General features: G+C 44.0%; 2 protein-coding genes and 1 non-coding gene across 3 annotated transcripts; 1 reads left to right on the forward strand and 2 right to left on the reverse strand.

Annotated features, from left to right (window-relative positions):
• Positions 1-852: 852 nt before the first annotated feature.
• Positions 853-7,960, forward strand: LOC129816622 (coenzyme Q-binding protein COQ10 homolog B, mitochondrial-like). The gene is made up of 5 exons (XM_055871334.1): positions 853-1,032; positions 4,293-4,448; positions 5,317-5,509; positions 5,818-5,919; positions 6,135-7,960. Exons 1-5 carry the CDS (start codon positions 902-904, stop codon positions 6,300-6,302), a joined length of 750 nt encoding a protein of 249 aa, XP_055727309.1. The 5' UTR covers positions 853-901; the 3' UTR covers positions 6,303-7,960.
• A 1,954-nt stretch (positions 7,961-9,914) lies between these two features.
• On the reverse strand, positions 9,915-18,217 carry LOC129816620 (60 kDa heat shock protein, mitochondrial-like). Its single transcript, XM_055871331.1, has 10 exons — positions 18,083-18,217; positions 16,261-16,436; positions 15,674-16,009; positions 15,309-15,498; positions 14,953-15,121; positions 14,342-14,441; positions 12,605-12,850; positions 11,910-12,084; positions 11,587-11,765; positions 9,915-11,253 (listed from the first exon to the last, which is right to left on the reverse strand). Exons 2-10 carry the CDS (start codon positions 16,432-16,434, stop codon positions 11,092-11,094), a joined length of 1,731 nt encoding a protein of 576 aa, XP_055727306.1. The 5' UTR covers positions 16,435-16,436; positions 18,083-18,217; the 3' UTR covers positions 9,915-11,091.
• On the reverse strand, positions 14,087-14,213 carry LOC129817069 (small nucleolar RNA SNORA63). The gene has a single exon (XR_008753656.1). It is a non-coding gene; the product is annotated as a small nucleolar RNA SNORA63 (small nucleolar RNA).
• Positions 18,218-18,353: the final 136 nt, after the last annotated feature.

Below are 18,353 nucleotides of genomic sequence, written 5' to 3' on the forward strand. Positions count from 1 at the left end.
TACACACTTAACTGAACCAAAATTATATAAAGCTTTGACTATGTACAGATTCAGTGAGCATAGCCTATTGAGAGAGGCTCCCATAGGCAGACCTGGCTCTCAAGAGAAGACAGGCTATGTGCACACTGCCTACAAAATGAGATGGAAACTAAGCTGCACTTCCTAACCTCCTGCCAAATGTATGACCATATTAGAGACACATATTTCCCTCAGATTACACAGACCCACAAAGAATTCGAAAACAAACCCAATTTTGGGTGAAATACCACAGTGTGCCATCACAGCAGCCATATTTGTGACCTGTTGCGACAAGAAAAGGGCAACCAGTGAAGAACAAACACCATTGTAAATACAACCCGTATTTATGTTTATTTATTTTCCCTTTTGTAACTTAACTATTTGCACATCGTTACAACAATGTATATAGCCATAATATGACATATTAAATGTTTATATTCCTTTGGAACGTTTGTGAGTGTAACGTTTACTGTTTATTTGGATTGTTTATTTCACTTCTGTTTATTATCTATTTCACTTGCTTAGGCAATGTAAACATATGTTTTCCATGCCAATAAAGCCCTTTGAATTGAATCGCGAGAAAACCCTGCTTACATTGTGTCCTTTCAACAAATTTAGCACTAACCTTTCAGAGCCAACTGTGTATGCACTGTAGGTCGATCAAGTCAAGGCAACTCAATCCCACATCTCGTGACATTTTTTGCACACGCATTCACAGCACATTGCAAAAAAAACACAGGTCAACAGTTTTAGGGTGACGGATGTATACAGTGACCAATGAAAACTCTTAAAAGATAACTATTCCCCAATCATTGCGCTAGTTAGAGAAGGCGCGTCCACGAAGGAATAAGCATTGCTGCGGGAGAAGTAGTTAGCGGCTGAGATGAACAGAAAAGAGATCATCGCAGTGAAGATGGCGAGAGGTATGCCGGGACTAAGGAGAGCGGTACTAGAATGTATAAAAAAGTTACCCGTCACAGCCAGCCGAGAAACACCTAAACGGATTGGCGTAAGGTAACTGCTGTTCATGTTTTATGTACAATTGTAAATCCTGAAAATGGTCAATTTACTACTAGCATTAGCCCACCTACAGTTCGCATTTTTCGCGATGAAGCTAAAGTTCGCTAGCAGGTTGTTAGCTTAGTTTGCCTCAGCTGCTTTGTGTCAAGCCGGTCAATCTGCTTTTCTGTCTCATAAATGAACTTTAGCAGACAACTTTAGCTAGCTTAAGTTATTTAACAGATTCGTATAACTAGCCAAACATGTCATTTTAGCTAACTGTTTGACAACTAATTAGGGCTGCTGCCTGATTGCTAAACGTGAGCTATGGCAGGGGTACTCGGGACACAGTGGGTGGGTTGCGAGTTATGAGAATACATCTATAATCACACACTATTTATTTTTAATCGTTGGAGGACGATTTCTCATCTGGTTCACGAACTGAACACCGCCAGGTAACCTAGTGGTCAGAGCGTTGGGCCAGTACCCGAAAGGTTACTAGATCGAATCCCCGATCTGACAGGGTGAAACTCTGTCGTTCTGCCCCTGAACAAGGCAGTTCAACCACTGTTCCTAGGCCGTCATTGTAAATAAGAGTTTGTTCTTAACTGACTTGCCTAGTTAAATTTAAAAAAATCGAAGGTGTTCTTGAAAGCATTGGTATGTAACGTTAGTTGAGGTTTGCTACAGTTTGTACAAATTGTTATTTTATCTATGGCATGTTTACATTTAGAATGCTAGTTGGCTAGACTGTCTACTACCTCCTAGTATCAGTCAGTGCCTGGCTGTCTCTGCCTCTGGCTGAAATGGTTAACATGTCAAAGGCATTCATCCAGTTAGCTAAGTGGCTGAAGTTATTAGAGAAGTCTGGAAAACTTCCATGTATCCAGCTACCTGTGTTACGCAATCTGTTTCTGGACATTATCTGGGGCTTAACGCATCGATAACACGGACAGTGTCCTTTTGTAAAATGGTACACGGCATCATATGGATATGTGTGCAACAAAAGTTGAACATTTACTTTCTGTTATCATTTCTGTCAAACCGTCTACGCATATAGTTTGAAGCATGCGTTTGATAAATCCACAGAAATCCACAGAACGCTCTGCAACGCAATGCTGAAAGTCAAATGCCGCGTTCCATCAGAAATTAATGGCGTTCTGGTGAACCCAAAATGCAATGACCCTGTCGGTGTGATCGAGGAATTAGGCACTGCCTAGGGTGATGAAACCAAACTCCTAGTTGCACTCCTCACTATGCCAGGAGGATGTTTTAGGAAGTTTACAATTGCACTGAATCTTAGGAGTTCCCATTCAAAAACACATTACATCTGCGCAGTAGGTGCTCTTAATCTGACTATTAGTGTCTTGAAAACCTAAACCGATTGAAGTTCATTGAACTCACAATTTTGGAATTCCTCACATCATGCAGTGCTACACAAAATAACATCACGCTGCAAAGTGACAATACCAAAGCTGGTGGTGATAATAACTACTGTAGTCCAATCAGTCATTCTCCCCAATGCTGACCTCCAGGGACGTTGTGTCCCCGTGTGGCAATCACCAGCCAGGTGCAGCGGCAGATGGCCATCATCTGTTTGTCAGGGACACAGTTGCCACCACAAGCATGTTCTCCACTGACGTCTCTCGCTCTCTCTCTTTCACCGCTGCCATAGCGTTGAAAGGAACTCACGGGCTTTCACCATAATCCTACCGGCTCCTACTATTCAGTTATTTGGGATTTACAGCATTTAATTTGAGTCAGTTGTCTGCTTCTTGTGTGTACTGGTGTGCATATTGTCTTTCATTGGAATTAAACCACTGTTTGAATAGTCCTAGGTGTGTGTTGAGAGGTTGTCCTCTGAGTCAGAGATTCCCTCTGGGCAAAGGTATTTTCTGACTCACTCTTTGCAAGTGTTTTTTAAATATTTTTACGCTGAAATAGTTGTCACTGGGCCAGCAGCAGGTGTGCTCACCGTGCAGAATTCAGTATGTTCACTTTACTGCTTACTGAACTGGATCTGAACTAAAAATGTGACACCTGGAGGACCCTGTGTCTTTTTCAGCTTCAAGCCTCTGTAGCTGACAAGCCTTTCATTAGGCTAGTCACATAGAGAAGATCAACCCTAGTTAAGCAGGTGTAAATGGAGCGTAATTCCCTTTGTTATGCACTGTTCTCTCTATGCCTATACTGACCTTGAACTTAAGCATGAGAATAGCATACTATACACCTGCTATTCGGTGGGGGTGGAGATCAAAGAGATGAAGGTGTGTCTACAGATACGCTGTATTCTGACCATGACTTAATTCCACCATCTTTTACGTGTGATGAATGAGGTGGAGCAACCTGTCGGTTCCAAGTGGAACAACCTCTACTTAATTTCTTCAGATAGAAATAACCCCGTTCTCCATGTACTGTCATTTACAACTTGGTGTTTGTAAATAGAAATGACAATCGTTTTAGATCTGTTTTACCTTTTTGTTGCTGAAAACAAATGTGAAACCAGTCATATGGCAGCAAACTGAAGCATATCAACATCACCTTTTCCACAGTGACGTTTATGAAATGCTGGCCTTATAACTTGGGATGAAATTTGGAGACCCAAGCTATAGGGTTCTTTAGCCATGCACAAATGATAGTATAGTGCCAAACCTACTGAGTTGATTTATGATTTTTAGTGTTTTAATTATATGCCCAGACCTTTCACTGTATTGTTAGTTTGTTTTACAGAGCAAAATTCTGCAAGTATAGCCAAAGCATGTTGTGCTTGACTTTGCTTATTTCTGGTTACTGGTAACTTGTGGAAAAGGGATTCAAAGCAGTTGATCTTAGAAACCAACACTACCTGTTTTCACCAGAAAATGTCCTGTTCCTTTGAACTGTTTTTTGCCCTGTGGATGTATTGGCCCCTTCACATGGTTGTTTTGTAAACGTCTGCAGTGTGAGAACATGAGCTCGAAGACCTGAGGCTCTGATGAACCATTGGCCACTTACATTGATCTTGACATAGTTAGCTTTGATCTAATTTTATTAAAAGCGCACCCTGCTGCAGCAGCCGAGCGTAAAGTTTCGAGTCCCGTACATACACCGAAGGTTTGGTTGTTCAACTATCGGGAAGCGGTGTCCAGAGATTTCGGTCAGGCAGCCAATCCGTACATAGGAATTAGATACTTAGAAATGATTGTGAATTTGACGCTGAGGTGTGTGTGGAAAACTGGCAAATGATAGAGGCCCTTATGTTGTTTTCTGACTCACCTCTCCTTGTTTTGGAACAGATATCTCTCCTCATGTGGGATCCTGATGATGAGGGTGCCACCCCTCCTGGGGGCCATGCCCAGGTCCAGAGTCATTGTGGCCCCCACCCGCTCCTTCTTCAACCTGGCTGACACCTTCAACAAGAGGAAGGAGTACTCTGAGAGACGTGTCATGGGGTCAGTCACTGTCCCTCCCTGAAATCAGACCTGCCTTTGTCTGTGTTCAAATACTGTTTGAAATCTTTCAAATAATTTGAATGTCTGCTTTAGCCTGCCTGGAGTGCCAGGTGGTCATGGTTTGCCAGGTGGTCATGGTTTGCCAGGTGGTCATGGTTTGCCAGGTGGTCATGGTTTGCCAGGTGGTCATGGTTTGCCAGGTGGTCATGGTTTGGGAGTTTTCTATTAGTTCCATTGCAACAGTTCAGTGGAGCACAGACAAAGTAGCCTATTTGAAATGATTTCAAATAATATGTAAACCCAAGTCTGCCCCCTAGAAATGAATATAGATACTCTGGTTTCTCTATGTATTGTCTGTCCTGCTCCCGCCAATGACTCTCATATATCCAGTGAAGGTCATAATCACTCAATTTTACACTATTAAAAGCAACCTATTCTGTGTCCTGGGCTATATTAAAAACAACCTATTCTGTGTCCTGGGCTATATTAAAAACAACCCATTCTGTGTCCTGGGCTATATTAAAAACAACCCATTCTGTGCCCTGGGCTATATTAAAAACAACCCATTCTGTGTCCTGGGCTATATTAAAAACAACCCATTCTGTGTCCTGGGCTATTTGCCAGGCTGTTATGTAATGATTGGCTGGGAAATTGCAATAGTCTGACTGAGTTATTCCCCGGGCAAGTTGAGACATGGGGGCAGAGAATGTCAATCGTCCCTGTTAAGTAACAGTCTTCTTCCGTTGATGATCTTCACCTACATTACAAATAGAATTTAAGGTCAGAGTTTGGAGGACTATTGGGTTATATGGGACTCTTTCCTCCCTCTGTAAGAGATGTTGACCCAGGCCTCCTCTCTCTCTCTCAGGTACTCTATGTTGGAGATGTATGAAGTGGTAGCTGGGGTGGAGAACTACCTTCACTTTGTTCCCTGGTGTAAGAAGTCTGACGTAGTGTTCCGGCGCTCAGGGTTCTGTAAGGCCAAGCTGACAGTTGGCTTCCCCCCGGTAGTGGAAAACTACACCTCGCTGGTCACCACAGTGCGCCCCCACCTGGTCAAGGTAAAGCACTGCAGTAGCGGCTGGTATCTCCCACCACTACTGTACATGCAGTGAGGGTACTTGACTAGATATAAGATAAGCAGCTGTGACGTAGATGGACACCGGGTGTGTTCCTGTTTATCTTAATTGCAGTTGCGTTGAATAGATCAGATGTCACTGTCTGGAGAAGTGTTTAGCATCTCAGGAACTACATAAATATTATATAGCAATCTTATGAGATTCGTAGTGGGCCTTTTTAATAAAGACGACCTGGAATGCAGCCACTGTGGTAATATCAGCAGTCTGACCGTGGCTGTGTTGACCCCCAGGCAGCCTGTTCAGACGGTAAGCTCTTCAACCACCTGGAGACGGTGTGGCGCTTCAGCCCTGGCCTCCCTGGCTACCCTCGCACCTGCACGGTTGACTTCTCTGTAAGTACCTCAACACACTGCACTGTGGGTGTCTGGGTTAGTGTATTTTATGTGTGACCATCTATGCGTCTGCTTAAGAGCTAGCTATGCATGTCTACTATCTTTGGCACTGTTTTCTTCTCTCACTGTTTTTTTTCTTCTCTCGCACACATGCATGTATACAGGATCATATGTCTAGATCACTTTCTCAACCACTCTCCGTCTCCTCTCTCCAGATCTCCTTTGAGTTCCGCTCCCTGCTGCATTCCCAGCTGGCCACGGTTTTCTTTGACGAAGTGGTGAAGCAGAACGTGTCGGCGTTTGAGAGGCGGGCCGGGAAACTTTACGGAGCACAGACCATGATCCCCAGAGAGCTCATGTTTCATGAGGTGCACCACACGTAGCGTGCCCCAACGGGTCATCCTCTCTCTGCGCGCGCACACACATACATAGTCAGCCATGGCAGGGAGAAAGAGAAGGAGTGAAGGGAGGGGGGAAGAGGTTAAATGCCTGAACACTGCAGTGCCTTATCAGAAAACAACCAATGATTTTATACCCATTAACTGCTTGTGGCTGGATTCTGTCCCCCTCCTTACCCCCCAAAAATACCCCTCTCCCCAGACTTACATCACTCTTCCTTCCCCCTATACCACCATAGACCCCTACAGGTGCCCCCTCACACCAAAGAAACCATCAGCACCTTTGGCCATACCTCAGAGCTTAGTGCTGTCCCCATGCGGTGAGCACAGGGCTCATAATCGCCCTCTTGTGGAGATATAAAAACTCTTCTACTAAGGCCTAAATAAAGTCAGTTTATAGTGAAAGGCTGTGTGTAAGATACTATGGTAGCGAGATCAGGGGAAAGGGACTGGGGTTCTTATGTCCTGATCAGGCCAAAAGTTTGTGAAGGCCCATCCAAGATATTACGTTATTGTAACAAACCTAACATACATTATAAACTGGGTGGTTCGAGCCCTGTATGCTGTTCTGGCAGTGGTATGACAAAAACATTGTATTTTTTACTGCTCTAGTTACCCTGGTAACCAGTTTATAATTGCATTTAGGCACCTCTGGTGTCTGTGGAATATGGCCAATATTTCACAGCTAAGGGCTGTATCCAGGCACTCCGCGTTGCGTCGTCCATAAGAACAGCCTTTAAACGTGGCATATTGGCCATATACCACACCTCCTCTGGCTTTATTGCTTAAGTACCCTAATGCTATGTTGTCATGTGGATAAGATGGAGGCTGGGGTTTCAAAGGATCGGCTTGTACATTTTTGAATGAAGTGTGAGCACTTGAAGATCGAAGTTTCCTAAAGGAATGTCGCAACACTGCCGAGCAGATGTATACACACTGCTGTGCCTACCTACACATACCTGTTCAAGAGGTGCTGTGTTGCAACAATGTTACCGGGGACATTTCTGCTACACCCCATATAGCACCTTGTTATCTAATGACCATGGGAGGCATGTTGTTCAGTTATGGCACTTGTGCTTTTTTTTAAAGTGTGCAATATGTGTTTTAGTTTTCTAAATGCAGCTACTTTTCCCCTAGAGATATCCACTGTTTAAAAGGGCCCAGACTGGCTAGGCAGGGTACAGGGTCATCCAAACTGTCTGTGTCAAATGGCACCCTATGTCCTGTACAATATACCCGTAGGGCTCTGGTCAAAAGTAGTTTACTATATGCACTACGTTTGACCAAAAGTAGTGCACTATAAAGGGAATAAGTTAACATGTTGGTTGCTTGTCTGCCAGTCAGAATACTGTCACAGTGAGGTATCTTACCATAGAACCTTTTAAAGATGTCACTTATGTACACCCAGTGACCTTTGACCTGATCCTAGTGGAATCATATTTATATTTTGTAACCTTACGCATTCTCCTCCTATAAAGATATTTATTTAGATAAGAACACGTGTACATATTGTTTTAAGACGAGATGAGTGCACTGAACTATAATTGTTAGGTTTTGGGGATTGGGTTTTCTAGTGCAAATCGAGGTGTTTCAATGAGCGAAGATGTATAAACTATTTTTATATTAAAAAAGTGTTTTTTGTGTGTGGAGTTCAAGTTGCACAGTTAATATATACTCCAGAACATTTAATGGGGAAGTCTGTTTCGGCACTATGTGCCTTCCTCAGGTTTGGAGTTGTCAACGTCTGGTTGGTTGACCATGGACAAAAGAGGGAATCATGTGAGAGGTAAGAATAGAACTGACAATAAGTTATGGGAGTTAGTTATGACTCCTGCTGGACATATACAGGACCACATGCACAAGAGGAAACAATTGTTCCAAGGACAAATGCTGTAACAAAATACCATACCTACAGGTTGCCTTGCCAGAGACATGAGCTAAGATACTAATACTACATATTTAACCAAGAGAGCTCATAGAATGTAGACTCAGGCTCTCCAACCTTGTTCCAGAGAGCTACCCTGTAGATTTTCACTCCAAACACAATTCTAACTGACCTGATTCAGGTTACCAACTAGCTAATTCTTACAATCAGGTGGGTTGGAGTGAACCTACAGGACAGTAGTACTCCGGGAACAGGGTTGGAGTGAACCTACAGGACAGTAGGGAACAGGGTTGGAGTGAACCTACAGGACAGTAGGGAACAGGGTTGGAGTGAACCTACAGGACAGTAGGGAACAGGGTTGGAGTGAACCTACAGGACAGTAGGGAACAGGGTTGGAGTGAACCTACAGGACAGTAGGGAACAGGGTTGGAGGAAACAGGGTTGGAGTGAACCTACAGGACAGTAGGGAACAGGGTTGGAGTGAACCTACAGGACAGTAGGGAACAGGGTTGGAGTGAACCTACAGGACAGTAGGGAACAGGGTTGGAGTGAACCTACAGGACAGTAGGGAACAGGGTTGGAGTGAACCTACAGAACAGTAGGGAACAGGGTTGGAGTGAACCTACAGGACAGTAGTACTCCGGGAACAGGGTTGGAGTGAACCTACAGGACAGTAGTACTCCGGGAACAGGGTTGGAGTGAACCTACAGGACAGTAGTACTCCGGGAACAGGGTTGGAGTGAACCTACAGGACAGTAGTTCTCCGGGAACAGGGTTGGAGTGAACCTACAGGACAGTAGTACTCCGGGAACAGGGTTGGAGTGAACCTACAGGACAGTAGTACTCCGGGAACAGGGTTGGAGTGAACCTACAGGACAGTAGTACTCCGGGAACAGGGTTGGAGTGAACCTACAGGACAGTAGTACTCAGGGAACAGGGTTGGAGTGAACCTACAGGACAGTAGTACTCAGGGAACAGGGTTGGAGTGAACCTACAGGACAGTAGTACTCAGGGAACAGGGTTGGAGTGAACCTACAGGACAGTAGTACTCAGGGAACAGGGTTGGAGTGAACCTACAGGACAGTAGTACTCAGGGAACAGGGTTGGAGTGAACCTACAGGACAGTAGTACTCAGGGAACAGGGTTGGAGTGAACCTACAGGACAGTAGTACTCAGGGAACAGGGTTGGAGTGAACCTACAGGACAGTAGTACTCCGGGAACAGGGTTGGAGTGAACCTACAGGACAGTAGTACTCCGGGAACAGGGTTGGAGTGAACCTACAGGACAGTAGTACTCCGGGAACAGGGTTGGAGTGAACCTACAGGACAGTAGTACTCCGGGAACAGGGTTGGAGTGAACCTACAGGACAGTAGTACTCCGGGAACAGGGTTGGAGTGAACCTACAGGACAGTAGTACTCCGGGAACAGGGTTGGAGTGAACCTACAGGACAGTAGTACTCCGGGAACAGGGTTGGAGTGAACCTACAGGACAGTAGTACTCCGGGAACAGGGTTGGAGTGAACATACAGGACAGTAGTTCTCCGGGAACAGGGTTGGCAAGCCCTGAGACGATCACCAAATTGACAGCAATTTCATTCTGGGGTGGATTATCTGAGTGATGTTAACTATTGCGTTTCCCAGTTCAGTATGTCTGGCATTGTACTATGAAATGATCAGATATGAAGTGTTTTTGTTCATGAAAGCACAATGGTCTTGTTCAGAATATTTGGTTTATTAAATAAAAACAAATTAAATGTCTACATTGTACAAAACATGTCAAATGATCACGGTTGGTTATTTGCTAAGAAATAATGAACTGGGGGGGAAAAACACATCAACACTTCTTGAATGCACGGTAGTTTATAGTACCTATAGAACACACACAGTAAATGTAGGCTAAACATCAATGAGCAGTAAGTACAAATCCGGTCATGAGGACATCAATGGGTTTCACATTAACTTGTGGCTTGGACCTTCACTGGCCCAAACTGCTGTAACTAGTCCGACCAACCTAGAGTCAACCTCTGCTAGAGAGACATTCAGCCATCCTATAGAATTCTGATATGAATGTTTTGGTTCCAAAGTTCTAGAATATTTGAGTATTGAAATCAGGCAAAATAAAGGAATGCTCATGCTCCGCAATTATTTTATTTTTATTAACTCAACTGAAAAGGTTACAGTTCCTCCCAACATTACGTGGGTGAAACAGGACAAAACTGATAAAAAAGGACAAAGCTAAAACTAACAAAAAGTTACGACAAAAATTGACAGTGGCATGTCTGGCCAAGTTTCCTGTCTCCAGTAAACCCCCTTCTATCTATAGCTATCCTGTGTTTAACCATTTATTAAATCGGCCTCGTCTAACTTCAGGAAGTTACAGGCTTCATTACTTCCATTTGATAGAAATGACAATTTATCAATACCAGCATTGCATTATTCGCACTGGTTAGCATCTTTCATAAACAGTGAATATTCTGCATGTTGATGATGGATGATGACGGCCATGTTTGTGAGGTAAATGGAGGGGGTCTCAGAGCCTCAGTTAAAGGGGGGGGGGGGGTCATCGGGGCAGACTGGGGTCTCAGAGCCTCAGTCAGAGGGATGGAGAGGGTGAGCGAGGACAGGCTGGTCGGGTAGAGGAACAGAGAGAGGCTGAGCAAGGACAGGCTGGTCGGGTAGAGGGACGGAAAGAGGCTGAGCGAGGACAGGCTAGTCTGTTCTTCCAGAGGGTGGAGGGGAGACAATCAGCAGAAGTAGTGTGGTTCATCCATTTGCAGCTCCAACAAAACTCACCGCCAGTCAGTTTGGGCAAGTCTGGGGGTTGGAGGGACAATTTGCCCCCTAGCCCCACGCTGCCATTAAGTTTTTACAGCGCTTTGAGGTGGGCCTTAGAACATGCCACCGCCCATACCTCCCATACCGCCCATACCTCCCATACCTCCTGGCATGCCACCCTCCTTCTCCTCCTTGGGCAGCTCTGTGACCACACACTCAGCAGTGGAGAGAAGGGATGCAACACCTGCAGCATCCATTAGTGCAGTCCTCACCACCTGTAGGGGAAGACAGACTCAGTCCTTGTTGTAATACAGACATACACCAAGAGAGGGAGCAAGAGCACTTCATCAGCAGAGAACCTGTAATATCACTAGCAGCCATTTTCTGTCTATGTAACTTCAGTCTAGCGAAAGCATACACAGTAATGTAAGTAAACCTTATTGCAGCAACTAATAAATCTTGTACGAATTAAAATTCATATAACTTTGCCAACATTAGTTCTGTACATTTTCCATCACTATAAAATGAACCTGTCTTTATTATATTTTTGGTATGCTGGGTAAAGGACAGCCAAATGACAGTGTAGTGCTGCGCTAAAGCATCCATACCTTGGTGGGGTCAATGATGCCCTTCTCTACCATGTTGACGTACTCTCCTTCCATGGCATCGTAGCCGATCTCCACCGCGGCCTGAAGGATCTTCTCTACCACTAGAGAGCCCTCCACACCAGCGTTCTTAGCAATGGTCATGGCCGGCACACGCAGGGCTCGTCTGATGATGTCAATTCCTATAGACAGGAAGCAATATACCAAGTTAAGCACAATATTTCTGTTCAAAAGTTTGAAATGAAAATGGAACATATCCCGCCACTCCCATGTGACCAGATTAAAACCGATTGGCATGTTGGGTAAAGATTAAGAACTCTACTTACCAATCTTCTGGTCAGCGTTGATGGGCACGAGAGCATCCAGGGCAGGGATTGAGCGCAGCAGGGCACAGCCACCCCCGGGCACAATGCCCTCCTCCACAGCGGCCCTGGTGGCATTCAGGGCGTCAGTCACACGGTCCTTCTTCTCATTCACCTCCACATCACTCGTTCCTCCCACCTGAAACAGAACAGTCAGTGGGTGACTATCTCTTTCATGCATGGTGGATACAGGAGCGACTCAAATGTAAATCCTGTCTCACATTAGGAATCTCCTAATGTCAACTCATCCTACCTTATTTTTTTTGCTCCATATACAAACTTATACATACGAACAACTTACAGAAGCACACACACACTACATCTCATCTGCCCAGACAGCATGCATTATTGTTTGCCACTAGGCCTCAAATAGCATGGGTGATGGAGGAAACTATTTCAATAATAAATCCTTAGATTTTCCCATTGTGTTGATGGCGGATTGACTGATGTAAATTTTTAGTATACATTTATTTTTAAAGATTTGAATCGCCAGCCCGTTATATTCTAGGCTTATATCAATAGCCAGGACCAAAAATGTGACAATATTCAGGGACATTAAAAGGACTTAACAAATGTAATGAAATCATACTGCCATCTATCCCTCTTAAGCGCCCTCTCTTCAATCCCCTCCATACACCCCCGACCTCTTCTCCTCTGACCTTGACCACAGCCACTCCGTCAGATAGCTTGGCCAGCCTTTCGTTGAGCTTCTCCTTCTCGTAGTCGCTGGTGGTGTTCTCCAGCTGCTCAGCGATCTGAGCCTGCCTCTTCTCGATGGATGCCGTGTCTCCCTTCCCCTTCAGCAGCATGGTGTCGTCCTTGGTCACTGACACCTCACCCACCTGGCCAAAGTCATGGGCCTGGATGTCCTCCAGGGCAATGCCCACCGCCTCATCACCAAACACCTAAGGAAGAGAGAGGAGGCATGTCAGTAAAGGAAGGGCAGGATTTGAACAGGTAATCATTGGCCCTGATAAAATATTTTTTAAATGGTCTCCATCTTTTAAGAGGGGGACAGAGGGTGCACTTCACCATTATTAGAATAGGGCCATTGGGTGCTGAGTTAAACCCTTAACTTCTCTAGGGTAGGGGGCAGCATTCAGAATTTTGGATGAAAAGCATGCCCAAATTAAACTGCCTGCTTCTCGGGCCCAGAAGATATGATATGCATATAACTGGTAGATGTGGATAGAAAACACTCTAAAGTTTCCAAAACTGTTAAAATAGTGTCTCTGAGTATAACAGAACTGATTTGGCAGGCAAAAAACCTGAGAAAAATCCAGTCAGGAAGTATTTTTTTTGTAGTTTTCTATTCAATGTTATTACAGTATCCATTGACTTAAGACTCAAATTGCAGTTTCTATGCCTTCCACTAGATGTCAACAGTCTTTAGAAATTGTTTCAGGCTTGTATTCTGAAAAATTAGGAAGTAAGAGCAGTCTGAATGAGTGGACCCTAAAGTGTCAGAGCTTTTTCATGTGTGAGACCGAGAGAGTGCCTTTCTTGTTTACCTTTTAAATTGACAACATTATTGTCCGGTTGAAATAGTATTGATTATTTAGGCTAAAAACAACCTGAGGATTGAATATAAACATCGTTTGACATGTTTCTACGAACTTTACGGATACAAGTTGAATTTTTTTGTCTGCCTGTTTTGACTGCGTTTGAGCCTGTGGATTACTGAAGAAAACACGCAAACAAAACTGAGGTTTTTGGATATAAAGAACATTTATTGAGTAAATGAATGTCTGCTGAGTGCAACCATATGAAGATCAAAGGGATTAATTTTATCTCTATTTCTGACTTGTGTAACTCTTCTACTTGGCTGGTTACTGTTTGTAATGATTTGTCTGCTGGGCTATGTTCTCAAATAATCGTAAGGTATGCTTCCGCCGTAAAGCATTTTTTAAATCTGACACCGTGGTTGTATTCACAAGAAGTTAATCTTTAAACCTATGTCAAATATGTTTTGTTTCCTGAATTTTTATAATGAGTATTTCTGTATTTGAATTTGGCGCCCAGCAGTTCACTGGCTGTTGAAGAGGTGGAACGCTAACGTCTCACGTACCCAAGAGAGGTTAACCATGGGATAAGCAAGATTATGCAACATTCATTGATTGGTGAATCATGCCAGTGCAGATGTGTCTGAGACCAAGCGTTCCTGCCTGCTGTGGGATGCTGACAGACAGGGATAGGAGAAGACATGTTTCTGTGTGCAGGGGGAATGACAACAGCACTGAACAAGCTGTACTGTAACTTATCCTGCTTTTCCTTTTCTCAAGTAGTGATTGACTGATATAAGTATGGGGTGGGTACAGTGTAAAGTGTTCTTACAGTAGAAATGGATTGCTGTTCGTATAGGCCCTACAGTGATGATTAGTGTAAAGTGCTCTTACAGTGCCCCCGGTGGCGACGGCTATGTCGTGCAGCTGGGCCTTCCTGTTGTCTCCAAAGCCTGGGGCCTTGACTGCCACCACTTGTAGTCCCACCTTCAGCCTAAAAACAGAGTAAAGGTTAATATAATAAATCAAACCAGACACTACCCAGCACCTAAGTAACAGTTAAATTAACACACCCAAACTGACATCACCCAGCATCTACACACAGAGGGCAGGAATAGCAAAATTGTCTACAGCTTTATTTTGAGGTTGACTCTTCAATTATCAATACCCAGACCTGAATGATGTTGGTGATATATCTCAGTGTTCTATATTAGTAGTGCAGCCATGTGAGCTGGTTGTGTCCCATTGGCCCGGGTGCTCAGTCAGTGTTGATGTGAAGGGGAAAGGTCCTTAAAACCTTAACCTCAAGGGTGTTTACTGGTTAAATAAAGGACACTGACTGACCTGTTGAGGACAAGGGCCTGTATTCACAAAGCATCTGAGCAGGATTGCTCATCTAGGATCAGGTCCTCCTGTGCATATAATTATGATCTAAAAGCCCAAACTGATCCCAGATCAGAAATGCTACTCTGAGACACAGGGTGCTAAAGGGACAGGGAACTGACCTGTTGAGAACCAGGGTGCTGAGGGCCTCTCCGTCCACATCCTCAGCCACGATGACCAGAGGTTTGCGGTGCTGGTTGGCCAATTCCAGGGCAGGGACGATGCTCTGGACAGTAGAGATCTTCTTCTCACTCAGCAACACATAGGCATCCTGGAACTCACACTTCTGGCCTGAGGGGCAGAGATGAGAGATGTTATGTTAAAGCTCCAAAATGGCCAAATGTGGAGAATCAAGATTAAAAAAATACATTAAATCTGTAGAGCATCAAGATCACCAGTGTGCTGGAGTTTCTTTCAATCTTAAAGCCCCAAAATAGCTGGGCTTGGTGGTGGGATCATTGCAGAGAGGAGACCTTACCTTTGGCTGTGTTGATGAAGTAAGGGGAGATGTATCCGCGGTCGAACTTCAGCCCCTCAATGATCTCAAGTTCATCATGCAGGGTCTTGCCATCCTTGACAGTGATGACTCCCTTGCGGCCCACTTTTTTCATGGCGTTGGAGATGATGGTGCCGATCTCCACGTCTCCATTAGCAGAGATGGTGGCCACCTAGCAGACAAAACACAGAGCATTGAAAACTTTACATTCAACATCAAAAAGGATGTCTTAATATAAAGTAGAATATAAATATTGCATCCGTCTATTAAATAATTATTTGTATCAATTGAATAGATATGAATATTGACTTATTTGATCAATCCATATTCTTAACACAATTGGTTACCTGGGCAATCTCCTCAGGTGTGGTGACTGGCTTAGACATCCTCTTCAGTTCAGCAATGACAGTCTCCACAGCCAGCATCACGCCACGGCGGATCTCCACAGGGTTAGCGCCTTTACTAATGGTGTCAAAGCCCTCCTTGGCAATGGCTCTGGCCAGCACAGTGGCGGTAGTGGTGCCATCTCCTGCTTCCTCGTTTGTGTTGTTGGCCACGTCCTGGACCAGCTTGGCACCGATGTTCTGGTACTTGCACTTCAGGTCGATGGCCTTGGCTACAGTGACGCCGTCCTTGGTCACCTTGGGGCTGCCCCAGCTCTGCTCGATGATTACTGTGCGACCCTGCAGAAATGCGGCAAAGGATACAGCTCAAAACACTTGTGTTCAGTTGTTCCTGCCTGAACAAGACACACCGTGGTGCACAGGGTTCTTCGGGTGGAAATAAAGTCCAAATAAAAAGTGAAACAATAATGAATTGGTTATACATAGCACACATCCCACCCCTGGGTGAAATTTAAATCTTACATAATTGTATATATTCATTTGGCACCGCAATAGCAGAAGGTATAGTCATAGCAACTCCCTCCTCCTACCTTGGGACCCATGGTGACGGCGACAGCATCAGCCAGCAGATCCACTCCCTTCAGCATCATGGCCCGAGCATCGGCTCCAAACTTGACGTCCTTGGCGTAAGTCCGGGTGAGGTGGGGGGCCAGGGCCCTGCAGACCGGCCTCATCTGTCTCATCACCGTGGGTAGACGCAGCATCTCTGGAGGGGGAGATAGAGAAAAATTATAGGGGCCACACTGCACATTACCAGTCATTCAGTTACAGAGCAGCCAAAAACTTTATTTAATATTTCAGCTGTTAGCCATCTTGTTTTAATATACACTTAAATTGTTGGTAAAATCTCAAAGTAGCAAACAGGAGTCCATGTTTGCCCTGTAACAAATGAACCTTGTGGATTATACCCAAGGTAGACTCCTTCTACCCCCTCCCCCGGCCCATATGTCACATAATGACAATGTCTGAAGGTGACAAAACAAGCTATACAGTACAACATATTGGCCTTTCATGATACAGCAAGAGTTGTAAGGGAAGAATTAATAAATGAATGACAGCATACCCATGACGAAATACCCCCGAAAATCTCAAGGACATAACCCAGAGCAAGACCACAAGCAAATGTGTGTTTGAAGTCTCGCAGAAAGAAAGAAATTTCTTACTCAGCAGAATATGATGGTCTAAAAACGAAAACGTCAAAAGGAGGGAATCTGAATAAACTGTCACAGTAGGCTATCATAAATTAGCTTACATGTTGGCAGAATTTATTGGTCTATATAACCCAAATCAAGGGCTGAGGTCAACATATTGCACATTTCTCAAGGTCCTGAGAACAAGTAGCATAAGGAGGGTACTTTAGCAGCCTGATTCCATGTCTGGCACGCTATTGCACAGTGCTGTGCATCTGATTACAAATTTATCTGAGACGTTAATTCGGAATCGTAAATGATTTATTTCTGTGATGGGGCGTTTGTTGAGATTTGCTACATCGTTACTGAAACGTCTCGAACCGGTCTTTTCCTGATTCTCCCCACGTGTGCTCAGGTCATGCGTCACAAGGTCAAAATCCCACAGCGTATGGAGCGTGCGCAGTAAATGCCTTAACTCAATGAATGAAGTACTGAATGAATAAAAAAAGTACTTGTAGTAAAAATGTCCCGCACAGGCATTATTTGTCAAATAATTCGACATACAACAACATTTATATCGCAGCCAATACCAGCCCCAGGTAGCCATTTATTAGATATCCCAAATTGATTTTGGATAGGCATTTAGAAAAAAAAATGTTGGCAAGACTGGGACTACGTTCATTTTTCACGCCTGTATGTAGATGTATATAACTATGAGTGAGCAAAATGGTGCGTTTAGCAATCTTTTGGAATTAGGCCTAGTTGCGATGGTGACCAAATATCTTGTAGGGGCAGCTATAGTAAATCATGATATGCATGAGTCAATGTTAACGTCACCAATTGGGCTATCTGTCATTACTGAATTAAAATCAGCGCACATGACAACATCAAAATGAACGTGAATATCATTGCATAGCTAATGTTAATTGTTAACTAGCTACCATCAAAAGCTGTAATGTTAGTTAACTAGCTACCAATTAAGCTTAACAAATAGATAAACTTACGGAAAATACTGGAGAAACATCGACAAGTAGCGATGTTATAATTACCAGTGCCTGATATTCAGGGCCATTAGGATGTAAATTACCATTCCAAACGAGCATGGCTATTTATTTGACTGTCCTTGCTGGAGGCTTGAAAATACTAACGATGCTCGCAAAAGCATGACGTTTGAGACAGTTCATTATGCTGTTTAGATTTATAAAGACATAATAGTACTTACTTGTCGTTTGAAAGATTTTAGGGTGGCACGATTTGGTCGTCTGAAGGAAACTGAATGATTAACGTTATAGAGTTGAGAAGAACGACCAGAGGTGTGGCGCAATCGAACTTCAGAGACAGCACTGCACATGGCTTTTTGCATCCGGGTAATTTACTGGTCCGCCCCAAAACATGCATAGGGGAAATATAAATTATATTTGCTGAAATTGAGTGAAATTTTGAATCATATGTATTGTATTTCAAATTAATGGGCTGTCTGTATACATGCATAA

Source organism: Salvelinus fontinalis, chromosome 19 (assembly GCF_029448725.1).
Source record: "Salvelinus fontinalis isolate EN_2023a chromosome 19, ASM2944872v1, whole genome shotgun sequence".
NCBI classification, from domain to species: domain Eukaryota; kingdom Metazoa; phylum Chordata; class Actinopteri; order Salmoniformes; family Salmonidae; genus Salvelinus; species Salvelinus fontinalis.